Source organism: Excalfactoria chinensis, chromosome 5 (assembly GCF_039878825.1).
Source record: "Excalfactoria chinensis isolate bCotChi1 chromosome 5, bCotChi1.hap2, whole genome shotgun sequence".
In the NCBI taxonomy this organism is placed as follows: Eukaryota; Metazoa; Chordata; class Aves; order Galliformes; family Phasianidae; genus Excalfactoria; species Excalfactoria chinensis.
Window position 1 is genome coordinate 5,040,095 of NC_092829.1, and position 26,983 is coordinate 5,067,077.

Genomic DNA, 26,983 nt, shown 5'->3' on the forward strand with positions numbered 1-26,983 from the left:
ACTCTTATTCCTTAAAATTATGTCATAATACTCAACTCTACACGCTGCTGCACAAAGCTATCCATTTCTGTTGGCTTCGTAGAAACCATTTTAATTCCAGCAAAGCTCTTCTGATGGTGAACTCTCACCTGTGATAGTCGCTATCCTAAAGGACTCACCCTAAAGGACTAGTTACCTAGCTCCTGGAATTCAGCTGAGTTCACATTTCTCTGCTAAAAGCAAGGCACACATCTCTGTTGATCTCTCTTTGTGCTGTTACCCCTCTGCTCCATCATTTAAGTACGTGAACCCCCCCAGAGTGAGAAGCGCTGCTGTTGTCACTTCTTGCCACACCACGGAAGCCCTCTCCTGACTGGTAACAAACCACAAGTCTAGTGACTGTAACTGAGAGCTGTAGGGCTCTTCACTTCTGAATTCCCAGTTTCTAACTGGATTTAAAGCACATTGCTGTGTGAGGAGGTCTTCGTTACCCAACGTCAAGTCTTCAGGAAGTTAAATATCCCCTCGACTGCAACGCTTTCTTTAGTTGGACAAATCAAGTTAAAATATATTGCTGTGGATTACTCCTTAAATTCCTGGATATAAACCAATCAATCAATGACATTTTGACAACATAGGGGTAAACACTTCCTCGGGGAACACCTCGGGGGCCGCAGCAGAGCACCACAAAATGGCCGCTCACCGTGTGAGGGTGTGAGAGGGGCTGCATGCTGTGGGACACCAGCTCCTGCAAGGCGGCCCTGCCCCGTTATAAGCGCTGACAGAAGGGGAAAGGCGAGGGGAATCACCACAGCCGTTCAGGGCTACAGATACTATTAGGCGGAGTGGAGCCGAGGTGTGGGCACAGCCACGCTCCTCCAGCTTCTTTTCCACCGTCCCCAAGGGAAAAAGGGACGACCTACGGCACCTACCCCAGGAGGAGCCCCGCACTCAGCTAAAGGCCCTTCCCAGCTCCTCGGGCTCTTTGACCGGCTCCTTCACAGCGACACGCGCACCCTGCGCTGCGAGGCGAGAAAATGGCGGGGCGCCGCCTCCTCCCCTCAGCGCGGTTCGCCCCGCAGCAACCCCGCGGCCGGAGCTGGGAGACCGACCGCCTCTCCGGGCGCTTCGGGAGCGGCTGAAACGCGATGAGGATGCTCCACCTGGCGGGCAGAGCCGCGCGGCCCCGGGGGTTCTGCTCACATCGATGTCCCACGTCTCCCGGCGTGCGATGAAACGAGTAGGGGGACGTTTCCAGAGCCACCCCGGCCACGTTCATCGCAAGGATAGAGCGGCTCCGCTCCCATTGCTCCCATTGCAGCCCTGATCCCGCTGCTCTCCCAGCCCCGCACTTTCACCTCAGACACTAAACCTCCTCAGGGCTTCCCATCCCGCTGCTTCACCCCAACGCATCAATTCCCCTCGTTGCTGCTTTACGTTCAATAAGCGGTTTGGAAGGAGCTCTCTTCCCCATCCTGGGACGATCAGTAATATTTGAAGGATTGTTTTGTGCGCATCCGAAGCCACGAAATGCGTTTTTCCTACGGCACCTCTCGGTTCCCACCTCCCTCGGGAAGGGAGCTCCTATTCGCGTTTCCTAAGGGAAAAAAAGGTGTGAAAGAGGAACTTTGCAGAGAGAAAAGAACAAGAGCCAGCAGAAACTCCCGTATTTACTTGAACGCTTTGTTTCCTTTTGCTCGAATTCTCAGAGAAAACCCCGATGGGAACCAGAGAGCTGAAGGAGAGCAGAGGCGTACAGCGAGACTCCCCCCCACACACAGCCCCAAAACCCACCTTGTTTTTAGGGACCTTTGGGTCCTTCTGGTGGTTATGGGTGCTTTAAGTGAGCACTCAGCCTGAGCTCTCTCGCTTAATGCTGAGCAGATGACAGCTTTAAAGCACAGCTCTTTTGGGGGAAGAAACGGGAAGAGTGGTAAGCGATGTTTCAGGGACATAAAGTCGGGATAGGGATAGGGGTGGGGATAGAGGTAGCGATAGGGATAGGAGTCGGAATAGAAACAGGAATAGGAATAGGTATAAAGACAAGCATTAGAAAGCTACCGACCGCAGCACCCCTCACACCGCCCAGCCCTGGGGCTGAGCATCCCCGCTCCCCCCACAGCTAATTCTCCCTTCCCGGAGCATCAGCACCGAGTCCGAGCCCCCAAATCCAGGCTAGCTCCGCTGGTACCCACCCCAGGGACCCACCCCAGGGACCCTCCCCAGGGACTGCCTGCACTCAGGCAACGCCGCTTAGCATCGCTTAATGAACTTCTAACATCTCCTTCAATCCTATCGAGACCTCTAAAATGGGGTTTCACCTTCCCGGGAAGAGATTTGTTAATGTAATACTTAACGCCAATCAAAGGCTTAAAAAAAAAAAAATGTATTCGCACCTCTGCTGAGTACCAAACTGCTTCTGCATAAACGATCCCGGGGGGAGGACGGTGCTGGGAGCCGGAGGGGCTGAGCGGGCACGGGGTGGCTGCTGGAGCCGATGCTGGAGGGCTCCTCTGGCCGCGGGCCCCAGGGCACGGCCCTCACGGCAGGCAGTGTTTTTGCCAATTTATTATTTCTTTAGTGCAATTTTATTCCTTCTTTTCCAGTGGGTTCATCCCTGAAGGGCTAATTCTACACGCTACCTGTAGTGAGGGGCAGAGCCGTGGCCCGGCTGAAAGTGGCCGTCATTGCCGGCTGTTAATGGCACGAGCAAAGCTTGTAATAGTTATAATTTGAGTTGGGAAAACGCTTCCGAAGCCCTCGGTTCCCAACACGGGACCTGGACCCGGACGTGCCACAAGGCTTGCGGCGGTGGTCACCCCTTAGAGGTTAACGTGGGGCAGCTGCGTGCTGCCCGGTGTTGGCTGCTCTTCCCACCCCCAGCAGAATCCCACAGCCTCCCAGACGTGGTGGGGAACAAAAGCCGGGACCTGGGGGGCAGCCCCCAGCCCCGCGAGCGGCTCTCGCTGTTCCTAATGAGGATTCATTTCTTTAAGCCTACAGTGCCGGCTTTCATTGCGGAGCCCGTCTCACTCTGTCCACGATCATTAGGATTCAGCCCGATTATTCCTTCACCAGATCGTGCACACGCTGAAAAAAAAATAATTAATGAATGAATTAGCTGCGGTATATTATTAATCATCATATTGCCGATCTGAATGTGCTCCCCATCCGCACAGCATTGCCATCTCTGAGAACGACTCAGGGCTGTTCCCACCAGCCGTGTCCGGGGATGCTCCAAGGAAGCCCGGTTCTCACCCCGAGCAGCTTCGGGGCTTTTTATCCTTCCCGACGGGGTAATGTGGGATCCCTCCCTGAGCTGTTCAGTCGAAGCTTTCCCCCATTCTCTCTGACGTGGATGAGTCAAACATCAGTGTTTGAACCTCAGCAATGTTTACAGATGTTATTTTCCCTTTCTCCCGTTTTTTCCCTTCCTTTTCCCGGGAGGGTCGGTACACCCAACCCGGCTCCTCAAAGCGAAGCCTCAGCTTCCCTCGTTTATTCTTTAAGTTTCTGCGGAGCGTCTCTGAACCCGAGAGTTCTGCGTGTGCTTTTCTGTCTCCCCGGCTCTGTCGGGTTCTATGAAAATGAGCAGTATTGAAAGCTGCTCCATCCCGCTAGCTGTGAGCCTCACATAAATGATGTAAATGGCTCCGAGGGTTTTTTTTCAAGTGAACTGTGTAGATCTGTGAAAATAATATCAGGGTTTTCCGTCAGAATGAGCTTAGCACTGTACTGAGGCGTACCATAATCTGACCCGACACCTCCGACCATCTGCGCTATCTATCTGCCTTCTGATTTACCAAATCTTCACGAGCAAAAGACAAATTGTACTTGATACTAAAGGAAAGGAGGCGAGCCCGGTGCGGCTCCGTTCTGAGGGGACATGGATGATGGGGGGAAACGGGAATCTGCTTCATTTCGGGCAAACCGGCAAAGGAGGAGAGAAAGAGAAACATCACAGTGATAATAATAAAATATTAAATTAAAGGGGGGGAAAAAAATAGAAAGGAAAGGGAGAGAGGAAAGTCAACGAGATATCAAATCATGGAAGCGTTCATTTGGCGAGTGTTCCAGGAAGAAAGAAAAAAAAAGAAAGAAAAAAGAAAAAGAAAAAAGCCTCGCAAAGAACATATTGAGCTTATTTCCGAATTGATGCTGCCTTTCCGAGCGTGGCCCCTCACGTTCCCGGGAAGACATCGCCGCTGAGCCGCGAGATGCGGAATAAAGAGCGCGGCCCCGTGATTTGGTGCCTCCGCTCGGAGCCGCGCTCCGCGCTATTGCCGGCCCCGCTCCGCTCGCAGCGCGGCCCCGCGTCGGGGCTCGGGGAGGAGGAAGCCGCAGGGAAGGGCTACCTCGGGGTGATCAATATTGCAAAAGATTCCTGAAATCTGCTCCGAGTCGCCGTCCTGACCTAGCGATGACTTCTCACTCCCCGCCGCTGTTCTCTGCTTCTGTGCAGGGCCACTCAGCCGAAAACAATACGGTTTTAAATGTTGCGGGGATGGAAGGGGAAATGATAAAGCTTTAATAGGGCAGAGATGGGCGCTGAGCCCTCTGCAGATATTTCCTCGTAGTAACAGAGACGGGAACTCATTGATAAGGGGAGACGAGGGGCAGCTTTTCCCTAAATCTCAGCCCTTCCTACGCTGCTCTGTCTGCATCCATTGTCGGCGGCGCTCCCGGCAGCACTGCTACAACGCAGAGGCCGATCTCTGCGACCCCTCCGCCTTGATTCATCCCGCAGAGCCCCAAGCTCCGGGTGTGCAGCCCCGCGCCGGGCCAGGGGTCCCCGTGCCGCCCTCCTGTGCCCCCCTCCCTCCGGCTTTCCATCAGCACCGGGGTCCCGTTCTCCCCCCAGCTCTTTCCCACTCTGCCCGTGCGACCCCAGCGAGAGGGATGGGGACCCCCGGAATTTGATGGGGGCTCTCGGAAAAGGACAGGGACTCCCGGCACTGGACAAGAACGCACGGGAGTGGCACAGGGACCCCTGGGAGCAGGAAGAGGAGGCCCGGCAGCGGGGCCGAGACCTCTGGGACAGAGACAGAGAGCACAGGAGCGAGCCGGGGACCCCGGGAGCTGAACGGGAACCCCCAGGGGCGGGATAGGGACCCCCCAGGGTGACGCTGGGACCGCCGAGAGCGAGCCGGATATCCCCGGAGTTGATCGGGGATCCTCGGGGCTGGACGGGGACCCCATGGAACGGGTCGGGGACCCCCAGGAGAGAGTCGGGGACCCCTCGGGATCAGGATGGGGACCCCTAGGAGCGGGGCGGGGATCCGGCGCGGGGCAGCGGGAGCTGTGGCTGCCGGGGAGGTGCCCCGGGCTCAGCAGCGCTGCCTGTCGCCGTGATTGGCAGCGGCTGACAGTGAGTGGCAGCCCCGCCATGGAAACCCGGAGCCAATCTGCCGAGCCCGGCAGCGAATCAGCCTCTCCCGCAGCAGCACGGCGGCGTGGAGCCGGGGTTGTGCCTTTTCTTTTTTCCCTTTTTATTTTTTTTCCCGTTTTTCTTTTTTCTTTTTTTTTTTTCCCCTTTCCCTTCCCTCCCTCCCCCCACGCCCGCCCTCCCCCCCTTCCTCCATCCTCCTCCTCCTCGCCCCTACCCACCGCCCCCAGTCGCCGCCGAGCGCTCCCCATCGCCTCTCCGCCCCGCGCCGCCCTCCCTCCGCAGCTCCCTCTCTCCGCCGGCTCCGGGCGAGGCAGAAGCGGGGCTCGGGGCGGCCGCCGAGGCCGCTGCCCGCTTCCCCGCCGCGGGGCTGTGCGAGCCGGCGGCGGGGGGCACCGGAGCCGCCTCCATGTTCCAGCTGCCCATCCTCAATTTCAGCCCGCAGCAGGTGGCCGGGGTATGCGAGACCCTGGAGGAAAGCGGGGACATTGAGCGCCTGGGGCGCTTCCTCTGGTCCCTGCCCGTGGCCCCGGCGGCTTGCGAAGCGCTCAACAAGAACGAGTCGGTGCTGAGAGCCCGGGCCATCGTGGCCTTCCACACGGGGAACTACAGAGAGCTCTACCACATCCTGGAGAACCACAAGTTCACCAAGGAGTCCCACGGCAAGCTGCAAGCCCTCTGGCTGGAAGCGCACTACCAGGAGGCGGAGAAGCTGCGGGGCCGACCCTTGGGGCCGGTGGACAAATACCGGGTGAGGAAGAAGTTCCCTCTGCCGCGCACCATCTGGGACGGCGAGCAGAAGACGCATTGCTTCAAGGAGCGGACGAGGCATTTGCTGCGGGAGTGGTACCTGCAGGACCCTTACCCCAACCCCAGCAAAAAGAGGGAACTGGCTCAGGCCACGGGACTTACCCCCACGCAGGTGGGCAACTGGTTCAAAAACCGCAGGCAAAGGGACAGGGCGGCGGCCGCCAAGAACAGGTAGGTGCTGCCCGCCCCGCAGGGCTGACGGCCGCGGAGCCGGGAGGGGTTCGGCCCTACAGAGCCTCGGGGCGGTCCTGCCGGGGAAAAGCAGCGAGGGGAAACCCGACAGCTTCGTTTCTTTTATTATCGCCATCATCGCCATTCCTTTTTAATTCGATTATTATCGTTCTTTATTTCATTTCTATTTTTATCCCGGCTCCGGCAGCCCCCATGTGCTCTGCGGCTCGGAGAGACCCGCACCGAGCAGGGCCGTGCGCTCCGCCGGGGCGGGCAGAGCTCATCCGGAACCGTGTCCGGACACACGGACACCTCGTTCACGTCTGTCTGTCCGGAGCAGGGCCAGCGATGCGGCGTTCCGGCCCCATATCCCCACTGTGCGCTAATTCTTTGAGCCACCCACCAGCGTTCCTCGGGTCACTTTTGGGTTTGTTTGTTTGTTTGTTTCTTTTTCCTTCTTTCTCACTTTTTTCTCCCCCCACCTTTTTAACCTGACACAATCAGGCAAGAGGTGAAGCGAGAGGCTCCCCCCGGTACTCAATGCTCCAGGAGCCCGGGGACGAGAGGGGCGTTATCAGCACCCCCAAACCAGGGAAGAAAGCCCGAAAGCCTCCGAGTGGGCTCAGCAGTAGGGCCGGGCAGGGGCAGCCGGGCTGGGAGGAGCCGCTGCCCATCGGGGAAGGGGCTGCAGGGTGGCGGGGGTGCTCCGTGTGCCCCCCGGTGACGCTCGGTGTGCCGCTTCCTTGCAGGCTACAGCAGCAGGTCCTAGCGCAGGGCTCGGGGCGCTCGCTGCAAGCGGAGGAGGAGAGCGGCGGGGAGGCGGGGGGGGCGGCCTCCAGCCCAGCCGTCAGCCTCTCCAGCAAAGCGGCCACCTCCGCCATCTCCATCACATCCAGCGACAGTGAATGTGACATCTGACACCGAGCGCCATGACGAAGCGGGGGGGGCTCCCCAGTGCCTACCGCTACCCCAGGAGCCGGGGTACGGAGCCCCCCCCGAGCCGCCGGCCCCGCAGAGGACTGCATTAAAACCCGTGAGAAAACAAAACAAAAAACAACACAACAAAAATCCTTGTCGCCTTTATTGCCCAGGATTCGCAGAATTCATGCCTGGAAAAAATAATTAAAAAAAAATAATAATAAAAAGAAAAAAAGAAAAAAAAAAAGAAAAAAAAGAGGGGAAAAAAAGGAAAAAAAAATGGAAAAATACAGAAAGTGTTTTAAAATAGAAAAGAAAAAGAACAAAATGCCAACTGAAAAACGCCCGAACGCCCTTATCCGGAGGGGGGGGGGGGGAGGGAGGGAGAGGAACAGGCGCAGTTCTCGTGGCTGGGTTTCTCTTTACTTTAAAGGGGTTTTTTTATATATATATATAATGTTTATTTACTTATTTAAGGGATGGCGATAGTAGATTTTTTTCTATTATTATTATTATTAATTTTTTTATTTTTTTTTTTTTTTCTTTTCTTTTGGCTTGTTCTCTATGTGCACAGGTGACTTGTAGAGCATGTGCAGGACGAAAACTGTATGAAGCAGCCTAAAAACCGTAATAAAATATTTGGTGAACGACCCTTCGGATCTGCTTTCAAATGGCAGCGCACGGCCCGGCGGTACGCGCAGCTCCGGCAGCCGCGGGCACTTCGGAACCAAAGAGCCGCGTCCCGGCACGGGGTGAAGTGTCCGTATTGGGGGGGTCCAGGGGTCGGGCGGGTCGGGAAGGGGCGAGGAGAATATCCGTAGGAGGATGCGGTGCGTGGAGAAAGGAGGGAGGAAGCAGCGCTGCTGTCTCTCGGGTTAGAGATTTCGGGGGAATTAATGGGATGGGGAAAAGGAGAGGGAAAAATGAGGAGAGAAAGAAGGGTGAATTGCGCCAAGGCGGGGACGCCGGGCTTCCTCCTCGGTGAGTGTTAAGAGGCTGGAAATGAGCAGCCCCGTGCCCGGGCAGGGTCGGATCGGGGCGAAGCGACCCCAAATCCCAGCGCCGTGTGGTCCCCACCTTCTGTTTGAAGGCTGTTTTTTTTCGGCAGGAAAGCAAACGGCGGCTCCGAGGAGCGGGCAAAGCTTTCACCCTCAGCAGAAGGATTTTATATTATACAATTTGACATTGATCTTTAAATCGCCTGAGCTGTGCTTTTTTTGTCCGCTCGTTCTCGTCGCCTTCGCTGCCGTGTCCTCGCCGAGCCGCCCGCTCGCTAAGCTGATTGCTCGCCGCCTTCCGCAGCCCGAGCCCGGCACCGCCCGGGGGGCACCGCCGTTTCACGGCTCCGTTTCGAGGCGATGTTTCTTTCCCCCTCCGCCCGCGCTGCCCGCACCGCAGTGCCGCCGTGTCCCCGCAGCCGCCTTCGTTCGGCTCCGTGCCTGAGAGCCTCTTTTCCCAAGGACGGGGCAGGCTCCAGGCATTGCCGAGCTGCTTTCAAATCCCTTCCCGAGCCCCTTTTTCCCCGCGGGGTGACATTGGCGGCGTCGGGAGCGGCGCATCCCGGTTCGGTGAGCGGGCCCAAAGCTCGTAGGGATCTCCTTGCAGCCCACGGGGCTGTTCTCGGTTCCTCCCTGCCGTGCCCAGAGCCGGGCATCGCGTTTTGCCTTCCTCGGGATTTATTCTTTTTGGCCGATAGGAGCCAAACGGAGCGGCCACCGATGGGCTTCTTAGCCGGGAGTTTGGGGGAGAGCGAAAAAAATCCTGATTTCACCCCGAGAATGGAATCGGCTGAAGCACAGCGCCGTTCATTCATTATAATGTATCTATAAAGTCAATGCTTTTCCGAAGGAATAGGCGCAGCGTGTTGTGGTTTCTCCTTTGGCTTCTGCGGGCATAGCGGTTGTAGCTTCTCGTTGCGAGGAATGAACCCTTTGGAAAAGACATATAAAGAAGGAGATAATTGGATGAACCCACCCAGCCTGCCTCTCTGGGTTACAACTCCTTCCTAACTACACAAGCCGAGATTTAGGGGCCGGGCAGCGGCGGCTGTAAGATATTTTCCTACAGTGGGTTGAAATGCCACCAGAGCTGCACGCTGCGCTCCGAGGGTCCCCTCAGATGTCCGAACCCACGGATGGGAGCACGGGGGGACCGTTTATTCTCCCCCCTCCCCGGACCCGGTTTTCCCCTCCGGAGCCCGACTTCGCCTCTACGACCCCCGGAGGAAAACCATCCATGTTTTTCCCCTTTGCCTTTTCCCTCCCCGCACCGAAAGGCAACGCCTTTCCATTTGCGCATTTTCTCCTATTTATTTATTTTTTCCTCCTTTTTGCTTCGTCCCTCCCGAGGTTTCCGCTGTTTGAAAAAATGACAATAATAATAATAATAATAATAACCGGGGGAAGGAAGGAGGGAGAGGTATTGACATTAAACACGGCTCTCAGAAAAGGGTCGCTAAAAGTCTGCCTTGACCCTTCTCTCTCCGGTTTAACAAAGAAGGAAAATGTTGTATCAAAAGTGAAGCGAACGGGGAGGGCGGAGGAGAGGAGCAGCTTTTCCTCTATTCAGCCGGGGAGGGGGGGGAGGGCGGGGGGAGAAATGGTGGAATATTTCCGTTTCTTTTGAGAAGCGGGGCAGCCCCGAGCGGGGCTGAATGGGAAAGTCTTGTAAGCGGGCTGGGAGGCTGTCAGACCGCTCAGGGTAATCACTGCTAATGAAGGGAGCTCCGGCCCTCCCTGGGACAAAGGATGCTTACGAGAGCTCGCCGGGGCTGAATAGCTAATAAGTTCGCAAGGGGAAAAAATGAGGGAGCTGTCCGCAAATTGATTTTGCGAGAGTAAAAAAAGGAGGAAAGCAAAAGGCTTGCAGGTTGGGGCGAGCCCGGCCCCGGTGCAGCTGGGGACAGAAGGCTCCACTTAGCCGGGACGCATTGTTCCAGCGCCGGCCCTACAGAGCAGGCAGCAGGGAGGCCGGGGGGTGCGGGGGTCTCGGGAAACCACGGTGCTGCCCTGCTGCATCCCTCGCTGCCCCGCCGCCGCTGCTCGCCGCTCGCCCAACTGCATTATTCGTTTTTCAGGACGAAATAAGGGTGGGCGTCTGGAGCCGTGCGAGGTATTCCCCCAGCTTCCCCCCAGCTCGGCTAGTTGGCAAACGCCTTGTGTGGCACGGAGCTGGCGTGTCTCACAGCCGGGGGAAGCACGGGAGCCACTCGCATTTTGGACTTTTCCAATGCATCCAATTAAAGGCTTGGGAGGATCAGAGTGCGTCTCACATCCAGTTACCCCCAGCTGAAGCAGGGGTAATACCATGAGAGAGCATAATACCTCCAGTGACGCTCATACCTCCCCCCCAGGAATGCATCGGCTTCTGTATACTCTTATTTATTTCTCTTCCAGGAAATCCAAACAGAGGATGGAGGTGTGAGAGGCCACAGAGCGCCTGTGCCAAACCTGACCCCCTCCTCTCCCCATTTCCCTCCCCAAGGCACACACAGGGGATCCTGAACCTTGGGCTGATCTTGCTGTGCCTCCCTTGGAAGGGACGAGACCTGGCTGGGAATTAAGGGAAGGAACAGGCAGTGTTCGGTCCCCAGAGGGATGGAGCACTTTGCAATCTGCCTTCATTCTCAGCATGGGCGTGATGGAGAAAGCCCTCGGATTTTTGTTCCTTTCTGTTTCAGGACAGCCTGTAGGAATCCTAGAAATGGCTCTTCTCTCTTCAACATTTTAAGTCCAAGTCCCCTCCAAAATGCAGAAATTCCCTGGGAAGCCCATTTTAACCCCGCTATTTTCTGATCTGTGACGCAGACCCCATAAGAAATCCAGTCTGGATGTCAGTTTCCAACTTGAAACATTATAAAAGCAAAGTGGGCTCATGCATTTTTTCCCTCCAGCCCTCCCTGGAGGCACACTGACACCTCAGCTCTAAAAGCAGTGCCAATGCACTGTCACCTCACAGCCCCTTCTTGACCTTCAGGTGGGCTCTGCCCAAACACACCTTCCTCCAACACAGGCTCCTCTGGGAAAACATCTGCAGCAGTTTCAGCTCACTGCTGTCACAGCAGGATGATGCCACCTGAGTCAGGGGCTCTCCTGCTATTTGAATGGGTTAAATGATGAATCTCTCATGTGTTTTAATATCTGAGCACACATACAGCTGTACTAAACCACTCGAGATATTCCAAATCACTTAAAGGGTTTAGGTGCAGCTCTGTATTTCCACTTAAAGCTGTTCCTCCCAATACTTCTCTGAAGCTCAGCCCTTCAGATACTTCCCATGGTCTGAATGCAGATTTCTGAGGGGTTCCTGCAGGAGATGCACATCCTGAGCTGATCTCTGCATACCTGCACACGGACACACTGATCAGCAGAACGAGCTCCTCTGCATTTCTTCAGTAACTCCACAGCAACCCACAATGACACGTTACTGGAGGCTTCACCAGAGCTTTGTTCTGCCATCCCCTGCTCTTTTCCATGACCCACTGGGTGGTGATGCAATGGCACAACTGCCCAGGGAGTGCTGGGGTCACTGTGAAGGTGCTCAAGAACCATGGAGATGTGGCACTGAGGGACGTGGGCAGTGGGCATGGTGGGGGTGGGCTGGGTGATCCTAGAGGTCTTTTCCAACCTTAATGGTTCTGTGATTCTATTTCTAGCAGTTTCACTTGGCTGGGTTACCTACTGAAATACACGTGCTTCTGCAGAAGCAGTTCTTGAAGTGCTTTCATAGCACAGTTGCAATACTGAAGAGTCGTGAGACCAAAATGATGGCTCTTCTTCTGGAACCTTACACTGGAGAATAACCTCCCATTAAGAACAGTGAAACCAGCCACACATGGGGACACACAGGTCTGGGGTTTTCAGACACTTCAAGAGAACAGCATTTACATCGGAACCACCTCTTCAGGCCGAGTGGTTCTTTAAATCCACTGTAAGGCTCTGAGGGCCATTGTACAACATCACCTGGGCTCCTGGGCACTTTCTCCTGCACTCGTTGCCCTTTGCTTCCCAGCACAGCCAGCAGCCACCAGGGACAGATGCTCCCAGGCTGAGGTCCTCATTGCAGGCAGTGAGAGAGGGACCACCCCGGGTGGGTGACGCACAGCCCCTAATCCCACACGGCACTAATCCAGCCCTGCCAATCCAGCTCTGTTGCCCCGAGAGACGCTTCCACCTCCTCCCCCTCCATCCTTCCCAGCAAGAAGATACAAGCACTGTTAACCGAGATCAGCTCTCTAATCAAGCTCCCCGTCTGCGAGAGCTCCTACCTGCCTATTGACTGCAGAGCTAGATGAGACTCCCGAGGCCAAAGTTGAGCTTCTGTGAGTATTGTTCCCTCTCATCCCGTGCTCCTTTTTATCCTTTGGCATCCCAAGTGTTGGAGGAGCAATGCTAACCAACTTAAGGCACTGGAGTATTTCCCAGCAGCTTTGCTGGGCGGGTCACCCAGGGGTCAGAAGTACTCCTGGGCTCCAGCAGTGGGGTGTCTGCATGGGGAGCAGCTCTGGAAGCAATACCGGAGCAATGCTGGCTGGTACTTGTCAGCACACAGTTCATGGCTCTTCACAGATCTGCTCATCTCCTTCCAGCTGATTTTCCCAGTAGTATTTCAACATATTACCATGCAAACGCTCCTACATGTTCCTACTGAAGTGTTTTAGCTGCACTCTGCCCTTTTCTCCTGGCTTAGCTTCTGCTGGACACTCACTGCCTCCAGGAGCCAAGAGTTCAACAGAGTCATTTCTTCATTCCAAGAGCTCTTTGCTAAATGGAGCCCCAAGAACCCCAGAGCTGAAAATCTCCCTGCTGGTGTCCTCCTTTGTGTGCATTGGGCTCAATGGACACAGCAGCCTCAGGTCTCACCCACTCCAAGACTTCACCGCCCGTTGGTTTTAAGGGCATCATCTCCAAACGAAGTGTGCGTAGGCAGGGGGCTTTAAACAGATGAAATATAAAACATTAAGGTTTGTAACTCAGCCCAAGAGGAAAGTGAGAGAGCTGCTGCTCTGTCTGTGGCTTGTTTTGTAGAGACAAGTATTTGTCCTCTTACTTATTGATGTCGCTAATTGCCATCTGAGGGCTGGGAGGGGAGGGCACACGGAGCCTTTCCGACACCACTGAGCTGTGGGAAGTGAGGAGTTTGCTGCAGAGTGCTGCAGTGTTGCACAGACACCCGGCGTGCTGTGTCTCTCTGCGGGTGCTCAGCCCTTGTAGTTCTGAAGCTACAAAATCTGGACGTTGTTGCTTCCGTGTGAGGTTCTGAATCTGATAACTTGGACCTGGGGACTCAGACTGGGGGTGTTTTTTAAAGAGGGAAAAATTGTATTTTAGAACGTGTGTTTTCTTTTGGAACACCCCATTGAAATCCTTTCTCTCGCCCCAACCAAGAAGCCTTTGCTTTCCTGAAGAGTCAGCACACATCAGGCACAGTTACACACGTAGGGAGAAGTGGGGGGAGGAGAGGAGGGAGGGAGCTCTTAGTGTTTGGATGGAAAGAAATGTCCATTGCAGAAACAAATGTGCACAAAGGAAGAAAGCATCACATCCACATCCGATACTGAATACGTTATTTCTTTACACGCACACAACATGTCTCTTTATATGGCTGATGTCTCTTGTATTGGAGCATGAACATTAACCTCCTACAGTCCACCTTGGTTTGCGAAGAATCAGCTCACCTAAGATGGGTGTTCACATCTAGTCAGCTTCCCGCATTATCTCAGCTGGAGAGGTCACTAAAAATAGTTGTGTAGCACTTTAAATTTTCAACAGGGAGACTTTATTATCATTTAGATCCATCATCGTTACTTTACCTACCCTGGTTCTTCCAGCTGAAATAATGCACAGAGCTGGTAGTGGCTAAGTGTTTGCTGAGTTCATGCTCTGATGAGCAGGACAGCTCGGACAATATCTGAACTGCTTGCAACAGCCAAGCGAGCAAGCTGCATGGGCAGTGTAACACTGCTTTAGTAAATCCCTGCTGCTTCAGCTGTTTCATCAGAAATGCCATTTCTTTGCTGCTCCCTCACACTGCAGAAGCGGCACTGAGCTGATCCTGCAATGTGTAACCTCCACGAGCAGCATTCCTCAGCATCCCTGTGCTCCTGAAGGACTCGGGGGGCTGCCCATGTCATGGGGGGGCTGCGCAGTCACAGCCACAGCACGTGAGGCAGGGTGACAGCTGAAGGGCTGTTCTAGCCACTCTGCACTGTGGTTTGCAGCTGTTTTCTTTATTACTCTGAACCATTCCCCGTGCTTTGTTAGGGGTAAGTCACCTTGCTGAGGCTCTCCTGGCCTTCCAGGCATTGGAACTTGCTGCTCACATGTCACCTCTATGTGTCACTGTACATACACAGATGCACAGTCTCTCTGCTTGGTTTTGTTTGCATTATGAGCCTGGCTCAGCAAGCACAAGGTGTCTGGGTTTCACCTTCCAAGTGCACACATCTGAGAGCTCAGGGAGCTCCCAGTGTCTCAGCCCAGCATTACCCATCCCCATTTGCATCTTTTATCTTCAACAAAGCCATTGGGGCATGGCTCAGAGCAGCCACACAATGCCTTTGGAGCCACAGCAAAGGATCAGAAGGGAAAAGACCTCCAAGGTCATCTTGTCCAACCATCAACCCACCCCACCATGCCCACCGCCCTCATCCCTCATCGCCTCCTTGGTGTGGTGACCCCACCACCCCCTGGGCAGCTGTGCCACCTTCTAGAGAAGAAATCTGCTGTGGAGCAGAAAGACTCTTCGGTAGCGCTGCAAAGTGGGTGTGATTAATGGCTTCATTTATTTATTTCATAGGAGCGTAATGCTTATTTGTAGCATAAATAAATGATCTTTCCCCCAGCACTGAGGGCTGCTGAGCTCTACGTCACTTCTTGCTATCATTTCACACTGGATCCAAACTCTGATGATGAACAGAGTGGTTCCAGCTGACTGCAGCGGCCGTTCAGCCGGATCCTAATAGAACAACATGAAATCGCCATTTTCAGGGGATGAATCAGCCAGACATGAAAAAAAAACAACCCACAAAAAATAACCCCCACAACTTTGTACCAAAATACACAGACCCTGAGAGACATTTCTGCCCATGCTTGTGAATCTCCATTGCAAAGACAGAAGAAAAGCAGTGCTGACAGGCATCAGGACAACCCAAGGATCCCTAAGAGAACCCTCACTGCCCCAGAGATGGGTGAGGTGGGCAGCAGCTTTTCCATGGGAGACAGAGGGAGGTTGTGTCCTGATGGACACCAAGCAGATAGGCTGTTAGCTGCCTCCATAAATGATGCCAAGCCCAGAATTCCCAGCCCACGTGGTATATAGACCAAATGAAATCTGGCTGTCATGCAGGAGTTTGAGAATGTTCTCCACTGCCATCTTACCTCTGAGTGATGGAAGCAGATGGAAGAACCACCTGGGGGTGCTGAGGGGTCACATCCCTTCCCTTATTTATCACATAGAGAAATTTCCAAACTGGAAAGGGCACTGTTGGGATTTGTTGCCCTGCAAATGGCCGTTCATGAGGAGAATCCTTCACTGAGCACCGCTGACACAAGGCAGGGCTGATGGTGTCCAGCTGGCGTCCGAAAGAGCTCAGCATCTCATGGGATGGCATCTGTGCTACTTCTTCAATTCTGCCTCTCATGTTCATTACTGTAAAGCATCCGAGCTGAACATCCCACTGGGCAGCACATCCTGCACATGGTTCCAGCTCCCTACATGAAAAGCTCTGCTTCTCTCCCAGCAGCCAACACCAGTTCTGCCACCTCATGAGAACTGGGCTGAAACTGCAGTTTTCCTTCAGTCTTCTCCATACACTCCTATGAGGTTTCTCACGGCCCTTCCTCAGCCTGGTGACTGTTTGGGGAGTGCACATGGGAAGTCCCTGGGCACACGGGCTGCCTGGTGGCATCACGGCCTTGATATCTTCTTGATGAGAGATATGCAAGCAAATACAAAGGTCAGCACACATGGGAGGGCCTCAGTGCTGATCACAGCATGTTTTCCATGGACACACTCCATGGACAATGCCTTGCAATGCAGCAGTGAAAGATGTAACCAACTGCTGGAGGAGACCCTACGGCACTGCAAGAAATAGGGAGAGATCCTCCCAATGGATGCTAGGGTCCTTTCTACATTGAGTTGCCACTAAAGCCTGTGAGGGTGGTCATGGTGGGACAGAGGGCGGGACAGACCCCAAAGCCTTGTGTGCCCTTTCTCCATTAGTCTGCATAGGTTACAATGAGTATATTTAGGCTGAGAGGGGGTGGTACCAGAGGACACACAAAAAAACATTCGGAGGGGGGACTGTCCCTTTGCCTTTTGGGAAGGGGCAGCAGCTCTGTTCCCCATGAGATTAAGGTTAAACGGATTTGTGCTTGTAGGACCCCGGGTCTCTAATTGGTTTTTTCTTTAATTCCTGTAATCCTGGATGATTTGGAGCAGATGCTTCAAGATTACTGCCAGGGCCCAAGGGTGCCTGCAGGAGGAAAACAGCCCCTGCCCCACCAGGAGCTGAGTGTTGGCCATACAGGTTTGGGGGACCTGAAGTTGCTTTCCAGCCCAGACATGGAGCCAGCCCCCAGGGACCAGTGCTGCAGATGGGATCGATGAAAACATATGGAGTTGCCAGTGAGAATTTGTGGTTTTTTTCTTCTCCTTCCTGCTTCCCAGCAGGTGTGAAAATCCCCGGGCTGTTGGCAGGAAGCATCACACCTGGAAGCCCAAGGGGAGGGGAGGCTGAATACAAGACCCACTGGCTGCAGCCCCATGGGTGAGAGCTCTCCTTGTAGTGAACTGAAGCTGCTGACGTGTGCAAACTTCTGTGCTTGGGCTCAGCATCATCCCACAGCTCCTCTCTGGGGGCTTTGCCAGGAAACACCAAGGGATTGCATTGGGACAGAGAGCCGAGGGTGAGTTTGATGGATGGAGCAAATAATGATCAAGTTTTCCCTGTATGAACTGACGATATCTTGAAAATCAGCCTAAAAAGCATCTTCTGCATGGTATGAACAGTGACACACTGGAACAGGTTGCCCAAGGAGGTTGTGGATGCCCCATCCCTGCAGGCAGGGATTGGAACACAGCAGGGGGTTGGAACTGGATGAGCATTGTGGTCCTTTTCAACCCAGGCCATTCTGTGATTCTATGATCTAAACATGGAAGACATGTGAGAACTCTCAGGTTCTGCAGGCCCACCAGGACTCCTTGCTGTGTGTTTGATGTCCCAAGCAGGATGGCCTTTGGAAAGCAGCTCTGTGTCCGGATACATAACATTGAGGGCTGGAAACATTGAGGTTTGGCATGGGATGATGTGAGGTTTTCCTATGGAGAACAGTAGGGTTGTGTTGCTTTGCTCTCAATGAACATCACTGTGCACTATTAATCACGGAACCACAGAATCACTGAACGCTTGGAAGGGATCTTACAGCCCATCCAGCTCCACTCCCTGCCGTGGGCTGAGTGTCCCTCCAGCTCAGGCTCCCCAGGGCCCCATCCGTGGCCTTGGGCACCTCCAGGGATGGGGCACCCACAGCTCTGGGCAGCACTGCCAGCACCTCACCGCCCTCTGAGCAAAGGATTTCTGCCTAGCATCTAACCTCAGCCCCCCCCTCTTTTAGTTTAAAGCCACTCCCCCTTGTCCCATCACTATCAGACCGCATACAAAGTCAGTCCACCCCCTGTTCAGAAGTTCTCTTTGAGTCCAGGAAGGCTGCAGTGAGATCCCCCGGATCCTTCCTTCTCCATGCCGCGCACCCCCTGCTCCCAGCCTGTCTCTATTAGGAGAGGTGCCCCATCCTCTAAGCATCTTCGTGGCCTCCTCCGGGCCCGCTCCAGGAGCTCGGATCGATTAAGCACGACGCAGCGCAGAGGATAACCGGCATCGCACGGCGCCCAACGGAGCCGCACGCCGGGAGCGCACCGGGCAGCGCCGGGAGAGGCGGGGCCGGGGGAGGGAGGCGCTCGGAGGGGCGGACGCTGAGAAATGGGGCAACAGCGCCCCCGTGTGGGGAGAGAACGGAGCGGCAGGATGGGGGCTGACGGGAGGGGATGCTCTGGGAAGGGGGCCGGTGTCCCGTCAGGGCTCAGCTACGCTTTGGGAGCTATTAGTAATAGGTGAACGGTTGGACTGGATGATCTTTTAGGTCTTTTCCAACCTTGGTGATCCTATGATTCTATGGGGAAGGTGATCTGAGCAGAGCTGGGAACTCACTGTGAGAGCAAGGGATCATAGAACTGTGGAATCAGAGAATAATTTGGGTTAGAAGAGACCTCACAGCCTCTCCAGCCCCACCCCTGCCGTGGGATGGCTGCCCCGAACCAGCTCTATCCACCCAGGGCCCCATCCGTGGCTTTGGGCACCTCCAAGGATGAGACACCCCCAGCTTCTTTGGGAGAATGCCCTCAGCATCCCAGTGTGTAACCACGTCCCCACGGGGTGCAGTCACAGTGCTTCTCCTTCGTAAAGGGTGGCCCAGGGAGGAGCAGAGCATCCCACACCCACTGGCAGCCCTAAGAGAAGCCCTAAGGGAGCAGTGGAGCCAGCAGGCACATGGGGATTGGGTCTATGGAGGGACCCCAGGGTATTGATTTTGCTGTGATGGAGATACTGTGTCCCCATCTTGCCCACAGCTTTCCCCTTCCAGGTAGTGCTCTTTATATTGGTCCACGAGGACACAGGATGAGAAGTAATGGCCTTAAGTTGCACCAAGGAGGGTTCAGGTTGGATATTGGGAAACATTTCTTCTCAGAAGGAGTGGGGATGCAGTGGCACAGCTGCCCATGGAGCGGTGGGGTCAGTGTCCATGGAGGTGTTCAAGAACCATGGAGCTGTGGCACTGAGGGACGAGGGCAGTGGGCATGGTGGGGGTGGGTTGGGGTTGGACTGGATGATCTTAGAGGTCTTTTCCAACCTTAATGGCTCTATGATCCTATGAAAAATCCCACATGTTCCTCTTTCTAATGAAGGCAGAGGATGGGGGAGATGGCACAGCAGTTACACTCTTTATTGCCAAGCTCTTGGCTGGGAGGGCTATGCCCTGCTTCACACAAAGCCGAGCTCTCCTACTCTTTTCTGCTCAACCAAACGCAGGGGGGACAGCAAATGCACCATGCTTACATCCCAAATGCTTTTCCTTCTGATTTTTCTCCCCTCTAAGCCTAAAGGACAATGCCTTTGGGCTGTGTATGCTGTTCTTTTCCCATCCAAAACCAACAATATTTTGATGCAAAGCTCTCAGCCCATTCTGTTTTCAACCCCCCCACCCCACCCCCCGGGCCCCATAACGCTGTGTGTGTGTGTGTGGGGATGCTGTGGTGTCCCGTGGCACACCTCCACAGATGGAGAGAAGAAAGAGCCTTTCCCTACCTGAGCGCCCGCTCTGTTATTGCATGGCTTTGAAGTCGAGCAATAAAAATCCCCATATAGAAACACAGAGCTCCCTGCAGCCCTTTAAAGTCCCGAACACAAATTTCAGGGGAAGAGGAATGCAGATGAACCCCGAAAGAAGAAAATAAAGGGAACTCTGTGCCCTCGTGCTGGAATTAAGAATTTAACAGGGGAACCCAGAACAAAATGGGGCCCAGAGGTTGAGAGCTTATCCCCATTGACCCCCAGGGAGAACAGCACTGCAGCTCCGGGGTGATGCTGACAGCCCTCCCCATCTCCCAGCCAGGAGGCACCTTGGGAACGTCCAAAAACAAGCGGGGAGAATAAACATCCGGGCGAGGGCTAAGGAAGGAAAGCAAAACAGTGGGAGAAGCCAGGAATAATAAGAACCAAAAACAAATAGAAAAGAGCTAACGGGAGCAGCGGGTCTAAAAATAAAATGAAAGAACAACATTGGGGCAGAGGGAGGGGGAGGTTCTGGGGCTCCTGGGGCTGTGGGGACTCAGCTCTGCTGGTTTGGGGCTCAGCCCTCTCTACCCATTCTCCCTTGTATTGGGATTCCCCAGTGGGGGCTCCCCACATCCTGCCCCCTCCTGCTCCCCCCAAGGTGGCATTTCCATAGCGAGACCTCAGGAGGTTCACTCCATGGAGATGCAGTTGGGTGACCCAGAGGTGTTCTATGAAATAGAACACTTTTAATATCTCTGAGGCCCATTTCTGGGTGGAGGGGAGGTGATTTTGGCTGCCCCATGCCAGGTGCCAGTGCTCAGACCTTCGCTTTCTGCTCTTGGATGGGCACCAGGACTGCAAAGCCTGCAGCCAACTGACCAGAACAGACGACAAATTTTAAAGAGAAGGGGAAAATTAATAAATAAACAACCAAATAATGGAAGATGTGGGTCTGAGCAGGGAGCCAAGGGGGACACGTGCCAGGAAAGTGAGCCGCCTGCCTGCTTGGCACTCAGTGAATGCTTGGCCTGCGGAGACGCAGCGGTGGAGAGGGGTACGATGGAGAGGCACTTATGTCTTTGGAGGGACGGTGAGGAGGAGGAGGGATGGGGCCACGCGTTGTTCTCCCACTCCCAGCTCCCAGCACATGACCCATCCCAGGCTCCATCTCCCCTGGCCCATTGCCCCAGCTCTCCAGGACACAGTGCTACAGATTGGGAATGTGCCTGCTTTTCCATGGGCCGCTTCCTTACAGCCCAGCAAGAGGAGCAGCCGATGCCAAGTTTCCCCTTAGTTTCCCTTTCCCTGTTTCGTTTTGGCTGAGCCCAGTGAGGGGTGTTCAACCCCACCAGCCTCACCCGAGCTGTAAGGAAACACCATTCCCCAAATGCCAAACGGTGGAGACCTGCCAATGCTGCACATCTCCTCTGGGGAAACAAGGGTTGGGTTGCTCTGTGGGCAGCTCTCAGCTCCCCGAGACTCTTTCGTGCCAATATGAACACAATTCATGCAATAACACACTCAGGTAGAGGGCAGCCCCCAGTCCTGCTCACCCCCCGGCTATTATGTGCCCATCTGCATGGCATCAGGGCAGCTCATGCCACAGGGCTGCACGGATATGATTTTTTTATGGCAACATTCACTCAAGTACAAGTCCCACACTCTCATGGTGAGTATCACACTCATTTTCAAGGTGAGATTTCCTCCAAGCTTTCTATTGTTTCTACATGCTGCCCCTCCAGCCTGGAGCTGGCTCCCATTTGCATTTCTTTTACCCTGAATGTTTATTTTTCAGTGCTATAACCTCCCTACCCACTGGGCTTGGGTTTGGGTTTGTGGTGTTTTCTTTTTCTCTCTCCTTTTTTCCTTTAGGTTTCCATTCTTTTTTCAGCATAAATGGAAGAACCAGCAGAGAACACTGGCCTTGAACTCCCCATTCCCCTTGGGCAGAGCAGCTCTCTCCTAGACAAGAGGCTGACGGCAGCAGTGGGTGATCCAGGAGAGGATATGGGGCTTTTTAGGCAGAAAATAGCCTGGGGAAGAAAAGTGGATGTGGGTCACCTGCTCAGTGTATGTCAGCACATACACATGGTGCAAAACCCAGATTGCTCCTGCATCGAGGAGCAGAGAGAACCATGGTAACACCAGCTGAAACCCCTGCAGGACCCACTTAGGCACGGGGATCATAGGGTCAATAAGGTTGGAAAAGAACACTAAGATCACCTGGTCTGACCCCCACCATGCCCACTGCCCACATCCCTCAGTGCCACATCTCCATGGCTCTGGAACACCACCAGGCACGGTGTCCCTGGGTAGCTGTGCCATGAAGGATGTCCAGAAGGAAACGACATCCCAATACCTGCAGTGTCCCGGGCTGCCGTGACAGTGTGGGGCCATCCCATGGGTTGCTCTCCATCCCTTCGACCCAACGTCGGCTTTTCCCACTGCCTTTCAACCGTTCTATTTTCTAGCGGACAAACCCATTCCGGAGCCGAGGAAGGGGCCAAGTCCGGGTTGCGAGGCCGAGGAACCGGCGTGGCCCCCAGCAAAGGGCCGCGGTGACAGCAGGTGGCACTGCAGCCCCGCGAACACCGCCGCGTTCAGGAAATCGAGGTAGAATCGTAGGATGGTTGGAGCTGAAAGGGACGTTTAGGAGCCATCTGGTCCAGCGCTCTGCAGTGGGCAGAAGCACCCACAGCTCCAACAGCGCTCAGAGCCCACCAAGCCTGACCGTGGGTGTCTGCAGGGATGGAGCGGCACCACCTCTCTGGGCAACCTGTGCCATCGCCTCACCAACCTCAGTGTAAAAATATCCTTATATCCATTCTAAATCTCCCTGCTGTAGTTTGAAACGACTTCCCCTTGCCCTATCACAGTTGACCCCACTAAGGATTTTCCCTTTCAGATAGCAATAGGAAGGCAGCCCAGGCAGAGTGCAGCCACCCAGCACCACAATGCAGGGCAGTTCAGGGAAGGAACCTGAGTTACTGTAAATCCCTGAATGTGAACATAGAATTAAACCAAACCAAAACGCCCTTCCATGCACTGCACAGCTTTATGCTGGCCAGAGACCTGCCCACCAGCGCTTCCAGCTGTGTCTGCTGAGCACGCTCTGAGGGACGTACCACCATTGCAGAGCTCTCCATGAGCTCAGCTTTTATTTATAGCCCATCTTCCTCGGGGCTCTGTGTGATCCTATAACCTCTGGAGAGGAGACTTTCTGCTCAATGCCACCTTCCTGCCACCAGCTCCCATTCTCCCAGCACTGCCCCAGTGTGGGGACTTATGGGGCAGATGTGAAGGATGATCACAAAACGTTTAGGAGGGGAGTCAACTCTTTGAAAGGGTAGATATCAGCAGGGCAAGGGGGAATGGTTTGAAGTTGAGGGAGGGAAGATTTAGGTTGGATGTCAGGGGGAAGTTCTTTACTATGAGAGTGGAGAGGTGCTGGAACAGCTGCCCAGAGAGGCTGTGGATGCCCCGTCCATCCCTGGAGGTGTTCAAGGCCAGGTTGGATGGGGCCCTGGGCAGCCTGGGCTGGTATTCAATGTGGTATTAAATGTGGTTGGTGGCCCTGTCTATGGTGGGGGGTTGGAGCTTCATCATGATCCTTGAGGTCCCTTCCAACCCAGGCCATTCTGTGCTTGTGCAATCATTAGGGTTGGACAGACAAATAGGACAATCTAGTCCAACCACCAACCCATAGATCCAAGTTTGGAGAAAAGTGGCAGCCAAAAGGGAAAGAGAAAGACCTAAGGGAGCCATGCAGACATTTGAGGGTCAGTCTCACATGGGAAGCCAGGACGGCTGCAGGAGGGAGAAGACAAGGCTGTTTTCTGCCTTCCTCCCTTCGCTTCGGCCGCTGGAGCGTTGCAGGACTCGTTGTGATTCGCCTTCCAGCAGCTGCGGCACAGAGTCAGAGACACGAGCGGTGCTGCTGAGCTGCGTGGCCCCGTGATGTTGTTTCTGGCCAGCAGTTGGCTGAGCTCATGTCTTGTAATTAGTGGGTGGGCTCGGGGAGACCACTGCGGCTGCTGATCTCCCGGGGAAAGGGAGAAAATGAGCAGGATTAAGGAATTGCAGAAAATTACAGGCGTTCTCATTCCGCCTCAGCTTTGCCAGAAGCACCGAGGCCCTGGAGAAGGAAGGGCTGCTGAGAGCTGCGTTGGCCGTGGGCAGGGCCAGAAGGATTTGTCACTCGTCACAGTCACCCCAGCGACTCTGTGTGCATGTTGGGTGCTCGGGGTCTGCGTGCCCAGGGATGTCTTTGTTCCCAGTGAAGCCAAGCTGTTGAGGTGACACCACCACGTCCCCGTGGGCCATTGGAGCCTGGCTGAGCTCCTTCTTGCCTACAACTCACTGTCACTCACTGGGCTGTGTCCTGGTTTAGGGGTCTGGTATGGGCTGGGACCCCCACCCTGTGCCCCCCAGCCTCCCCCAGGGGGCTCTGCGTGCCCACACAGCCCCATGGTGCACAGAGCTCAGCACACCAGGCAGACACAAATGGTGCTTTGAGTGCCACCTCCACAGAAGGAGACTCCTCCTCCAGCATCACCTGACCCTTGTTGGGAGTTCCCCCAAATATCCACTTTTTCCAGCTTTTTGTTTCCAGAGGAGCCCAGATGGATGTGCAGAGCAGAGGGAGCTGCCCATCCCTGTGCCCAGACACATGTCCTGCAGCTGCCTTCTGCACCACAATAGGCACAAACCCACAATGTTACTTCATCCTAATCCTGCTCTTCTCCCCCATGAGAATGCCTTACGTGATGGGTCCTTCCAGCTCTATCTCTACGCATCGACATAGCTTGGTGTGACATTTTTATCTACTCCATCTCCTGCCCAGCGCAGACCTTAATCATGCACTGTTCCACCCAAGTAACTCTCAAAGCACCCCGTGTCCCATCGGTGATGGCCGCTTCCAACATCCCCCACACAATTCCCGCACCCTGCACACCAGCCCTAAAATAAAAGGTTTACAATGAAAATCAGACAAGTTTGGGTAGTTCCCTAAAAAAACAGCCTGCTTTGGGGACCATTTTCCCATGGCAGGTGGCAGCTGTCGCCTCACTGGCACAGCTCACCCCCTCTCTGGGGGCTGGAACCCAAAGTGACGGCACCATTTGCTCCTTCCCCCCCAGCAGCCTCTCTGTTCCTCTCTTCTTATGTCAAGAAAATGGCCCTGTGGTTTCTTTGCCACATGAAAGCAGCCCGGGGCTCAGGTGGACACTGCGGCTCCAGCTGAGCTGCCAGCAGCCCCTGCGGTTGGGATTTGCAGGGGAGAACAATCATACCAGCACAGATCGGAGGCACAGATACCCAGCTCAGGTGGGGCTGTGTAAGCACAGATTGCTCCAAGGACGGCTCTGTGTGCTGCATTCATTTTGCCCCTTTATGGGTTTTGGGGTCTCCTAGTGATCACCACCGCAGCTCCTGCCCTGCTCATGGCCTTTATGGCAATGTATCACAGTGCAGGGTCCATGCTGCGCACACCAAGCTCCCTAAATAGTGAGTTACAGCTCCATCCTACCCACGCTTTTCAGGTGCTGCTGCTCGTTTTGCTTCTTTTCCTCCTGCTTTAAAGCAACCTGATCAGTCGGGAATAGGAAGATCTTCATTCCCTCCATAAATCTCTGATTTGTTCCAGCGCGATGTGACCCTTTCGCTGAACAAATGCTGAAGCCTTGCCCTTCTGTGGGTCCCGCACCCAGCAGTGGGGCCGCGTCCCCAGGGCTCAGGAGGAGCGCGCTGATGATTTGCAGATGTGATTTCATTTGCAATTGTTTCTGATTTCCTTGGTCGTTGGGTTTTTTTTATGTTGTTTGCTTCTAGAAAACAGACTGTTTCTTCAGGGAGTGTTAGCCACAGGCCTCACTGCGCATTGTGTCTTATTCCATTGTTTTTTGTGTGTGCGTTGCATGATTAGCAATATTGAGTTACATAATGATAAGCTGCGGTGCCTTATTACAAGGCTGAAGGCACAGTTCTATCCCAGCTCACAGCCTTCAGCCTGAGCAGGTAACACTGTACAAAGGCAGAGGGTCATGGAACTATCTAATCACAGAATGTGATCACATTGGTTTGGAAGGGACCTTTAAGACCACAGAACCATGGAATCCCAACATGGTTGGGTTAGAAGGGACCTTGGTTGGCTGCTCCCTCCCTCCTCCAGCTCAGACAGCCCAGGGCCCTATGCAAGGCCTTGGGCACCCTCAGGGATAGGGCACCCCAGCTCTCTGGGCAGCAGTGCCAGAGCCTCGCCACCCCCTGAGTAAGGAACTTCCTCCCAAATCTCCCCTTTCAGTTTAAAGCCATGAAAAAGCAGCTTGCACCCAGCTGTTGTAGGCAAAGAGCTCCTGCAGGTAGAGAAAGGAGCCCCTCTTCCCACAGAGACACTTTCAGGAAGCCGTGGACCAGCGAACACGGGAAACGATAATTGAAGTAAATCCATCTCTTTAACCTTATTATTAGGATTGGGATTATACGCTTTGGAGAACGTTCAGCCCTCATGTAAGGAGCTGGGAGCAAATGCCAGAGGCTGCCCTGGGCTCCCCAGAGGCACCGCACAGACCCAGCACAGCAGCCACAGCGCATCCTTTGTGCTCAGCTCCTGCCAGCAGAGCTCTCAGTGAGGGCTCCCACCTGTTCCCATGCACCATTCCTGCACTGCTCCCTGTCTGCTGCGGGAAAGCGTCAGCAAAGGAAGAGGGCAAAAGGTGAAGTGTTATCGTGGTGCACATGCTAAGTTTTCTTTGCGGCTCTGCGAAGTGTTCAGCACCTCGGTAGTAGTTAAACAGCTGTTGAATGGGGCTTTGTCTAGGGCTGGGTGAGACCGCCTGCCCCATGACAGCCGGCACCACAGAACCGCCTGCAATATGGATGGATGATGCCCCATCCCAGCCTCTCTCCCTGCACCATCCCAGCTCTGGTGCTCACAGTGAGATGCTGGCAGGCTGGTGCCTGGGCTGCATGGACACAGAGCACAGAGGTCCCCACCTGCACCACCACTCCCACATAGCTGTGAATGTCGGTGGACAGTCCTAGAATTGGTGGATTTGAATGTGTTGGCTGAGCAACCATCTGCCATTCACTGCAGGACCCGGGCAGTGGGAATGAGAGCAGGGATGTACCTGCCCTGTTTTGGGAATGGGGACGGAGAACTGAGCAGGAGCTCATGGCAGGGTAAGGGCAGAGCAGGCGTGTTGTTTGCAAACACTACCATACGACGACACTCTCCGAATATGACCCGGGAAATGAAATGAGGAGTGAGGAGGGGGGTGACTTCCCTGCTCAGCACTGATTTTCACACACTGAATTTCCTGCCCAGGGAATCTCAGCATAACCCCCTGTGTTCTGCAGGCAGAGGTGGGCTGGGGAGAAGCGGGCTC

General features: G+C 54.5%; 1 protein-coding gene across 1 annotated transcript; it reads left to right on the forward strand.

Annotated features, from left to right (window-relative positions):
* The first annotated feature begins 5,680 nt into the window (after positions 1-5,680).
* On the forward strand, positions 5,681-7,264 carry SIX6 (SIX homeobox 6). Its single transcript, XM_072338598.1, has 2 exons — positions 5,681-6,346; positions 7,096-7,264. The coding sequence occupies exons 1-2, from the start codon at positions 5,775-5,777 to the stop codon at positions 7,262-7,264; spliced, it is 741 nt and encodes a 246-aa protein (XP_072194699.1). The 5' UTR covers positions 5,681-5,774.
* The last annotated feature ends 19,719 nt before the right edge of the window (positions 7,265-26,983 follow it).

Excerpts from the sequence above, each read along its gene's own strand:
- SIX6 (XM_072338598.1), top strand. The coding sequence starts at position 5,775 with ATGTTCCAGCTGCCCATCCTCAATTTCAGCCCGCAGCAGGTGGCCGGG. Across the intron at positions 6,347-7,095 it reads GCGGCGGCCGCCAAGAACAG|GCTACAGCAGCAGGTCCTAG; the intron begins GTAGGTGCTGCC and ends GCTTCCTTGCAG.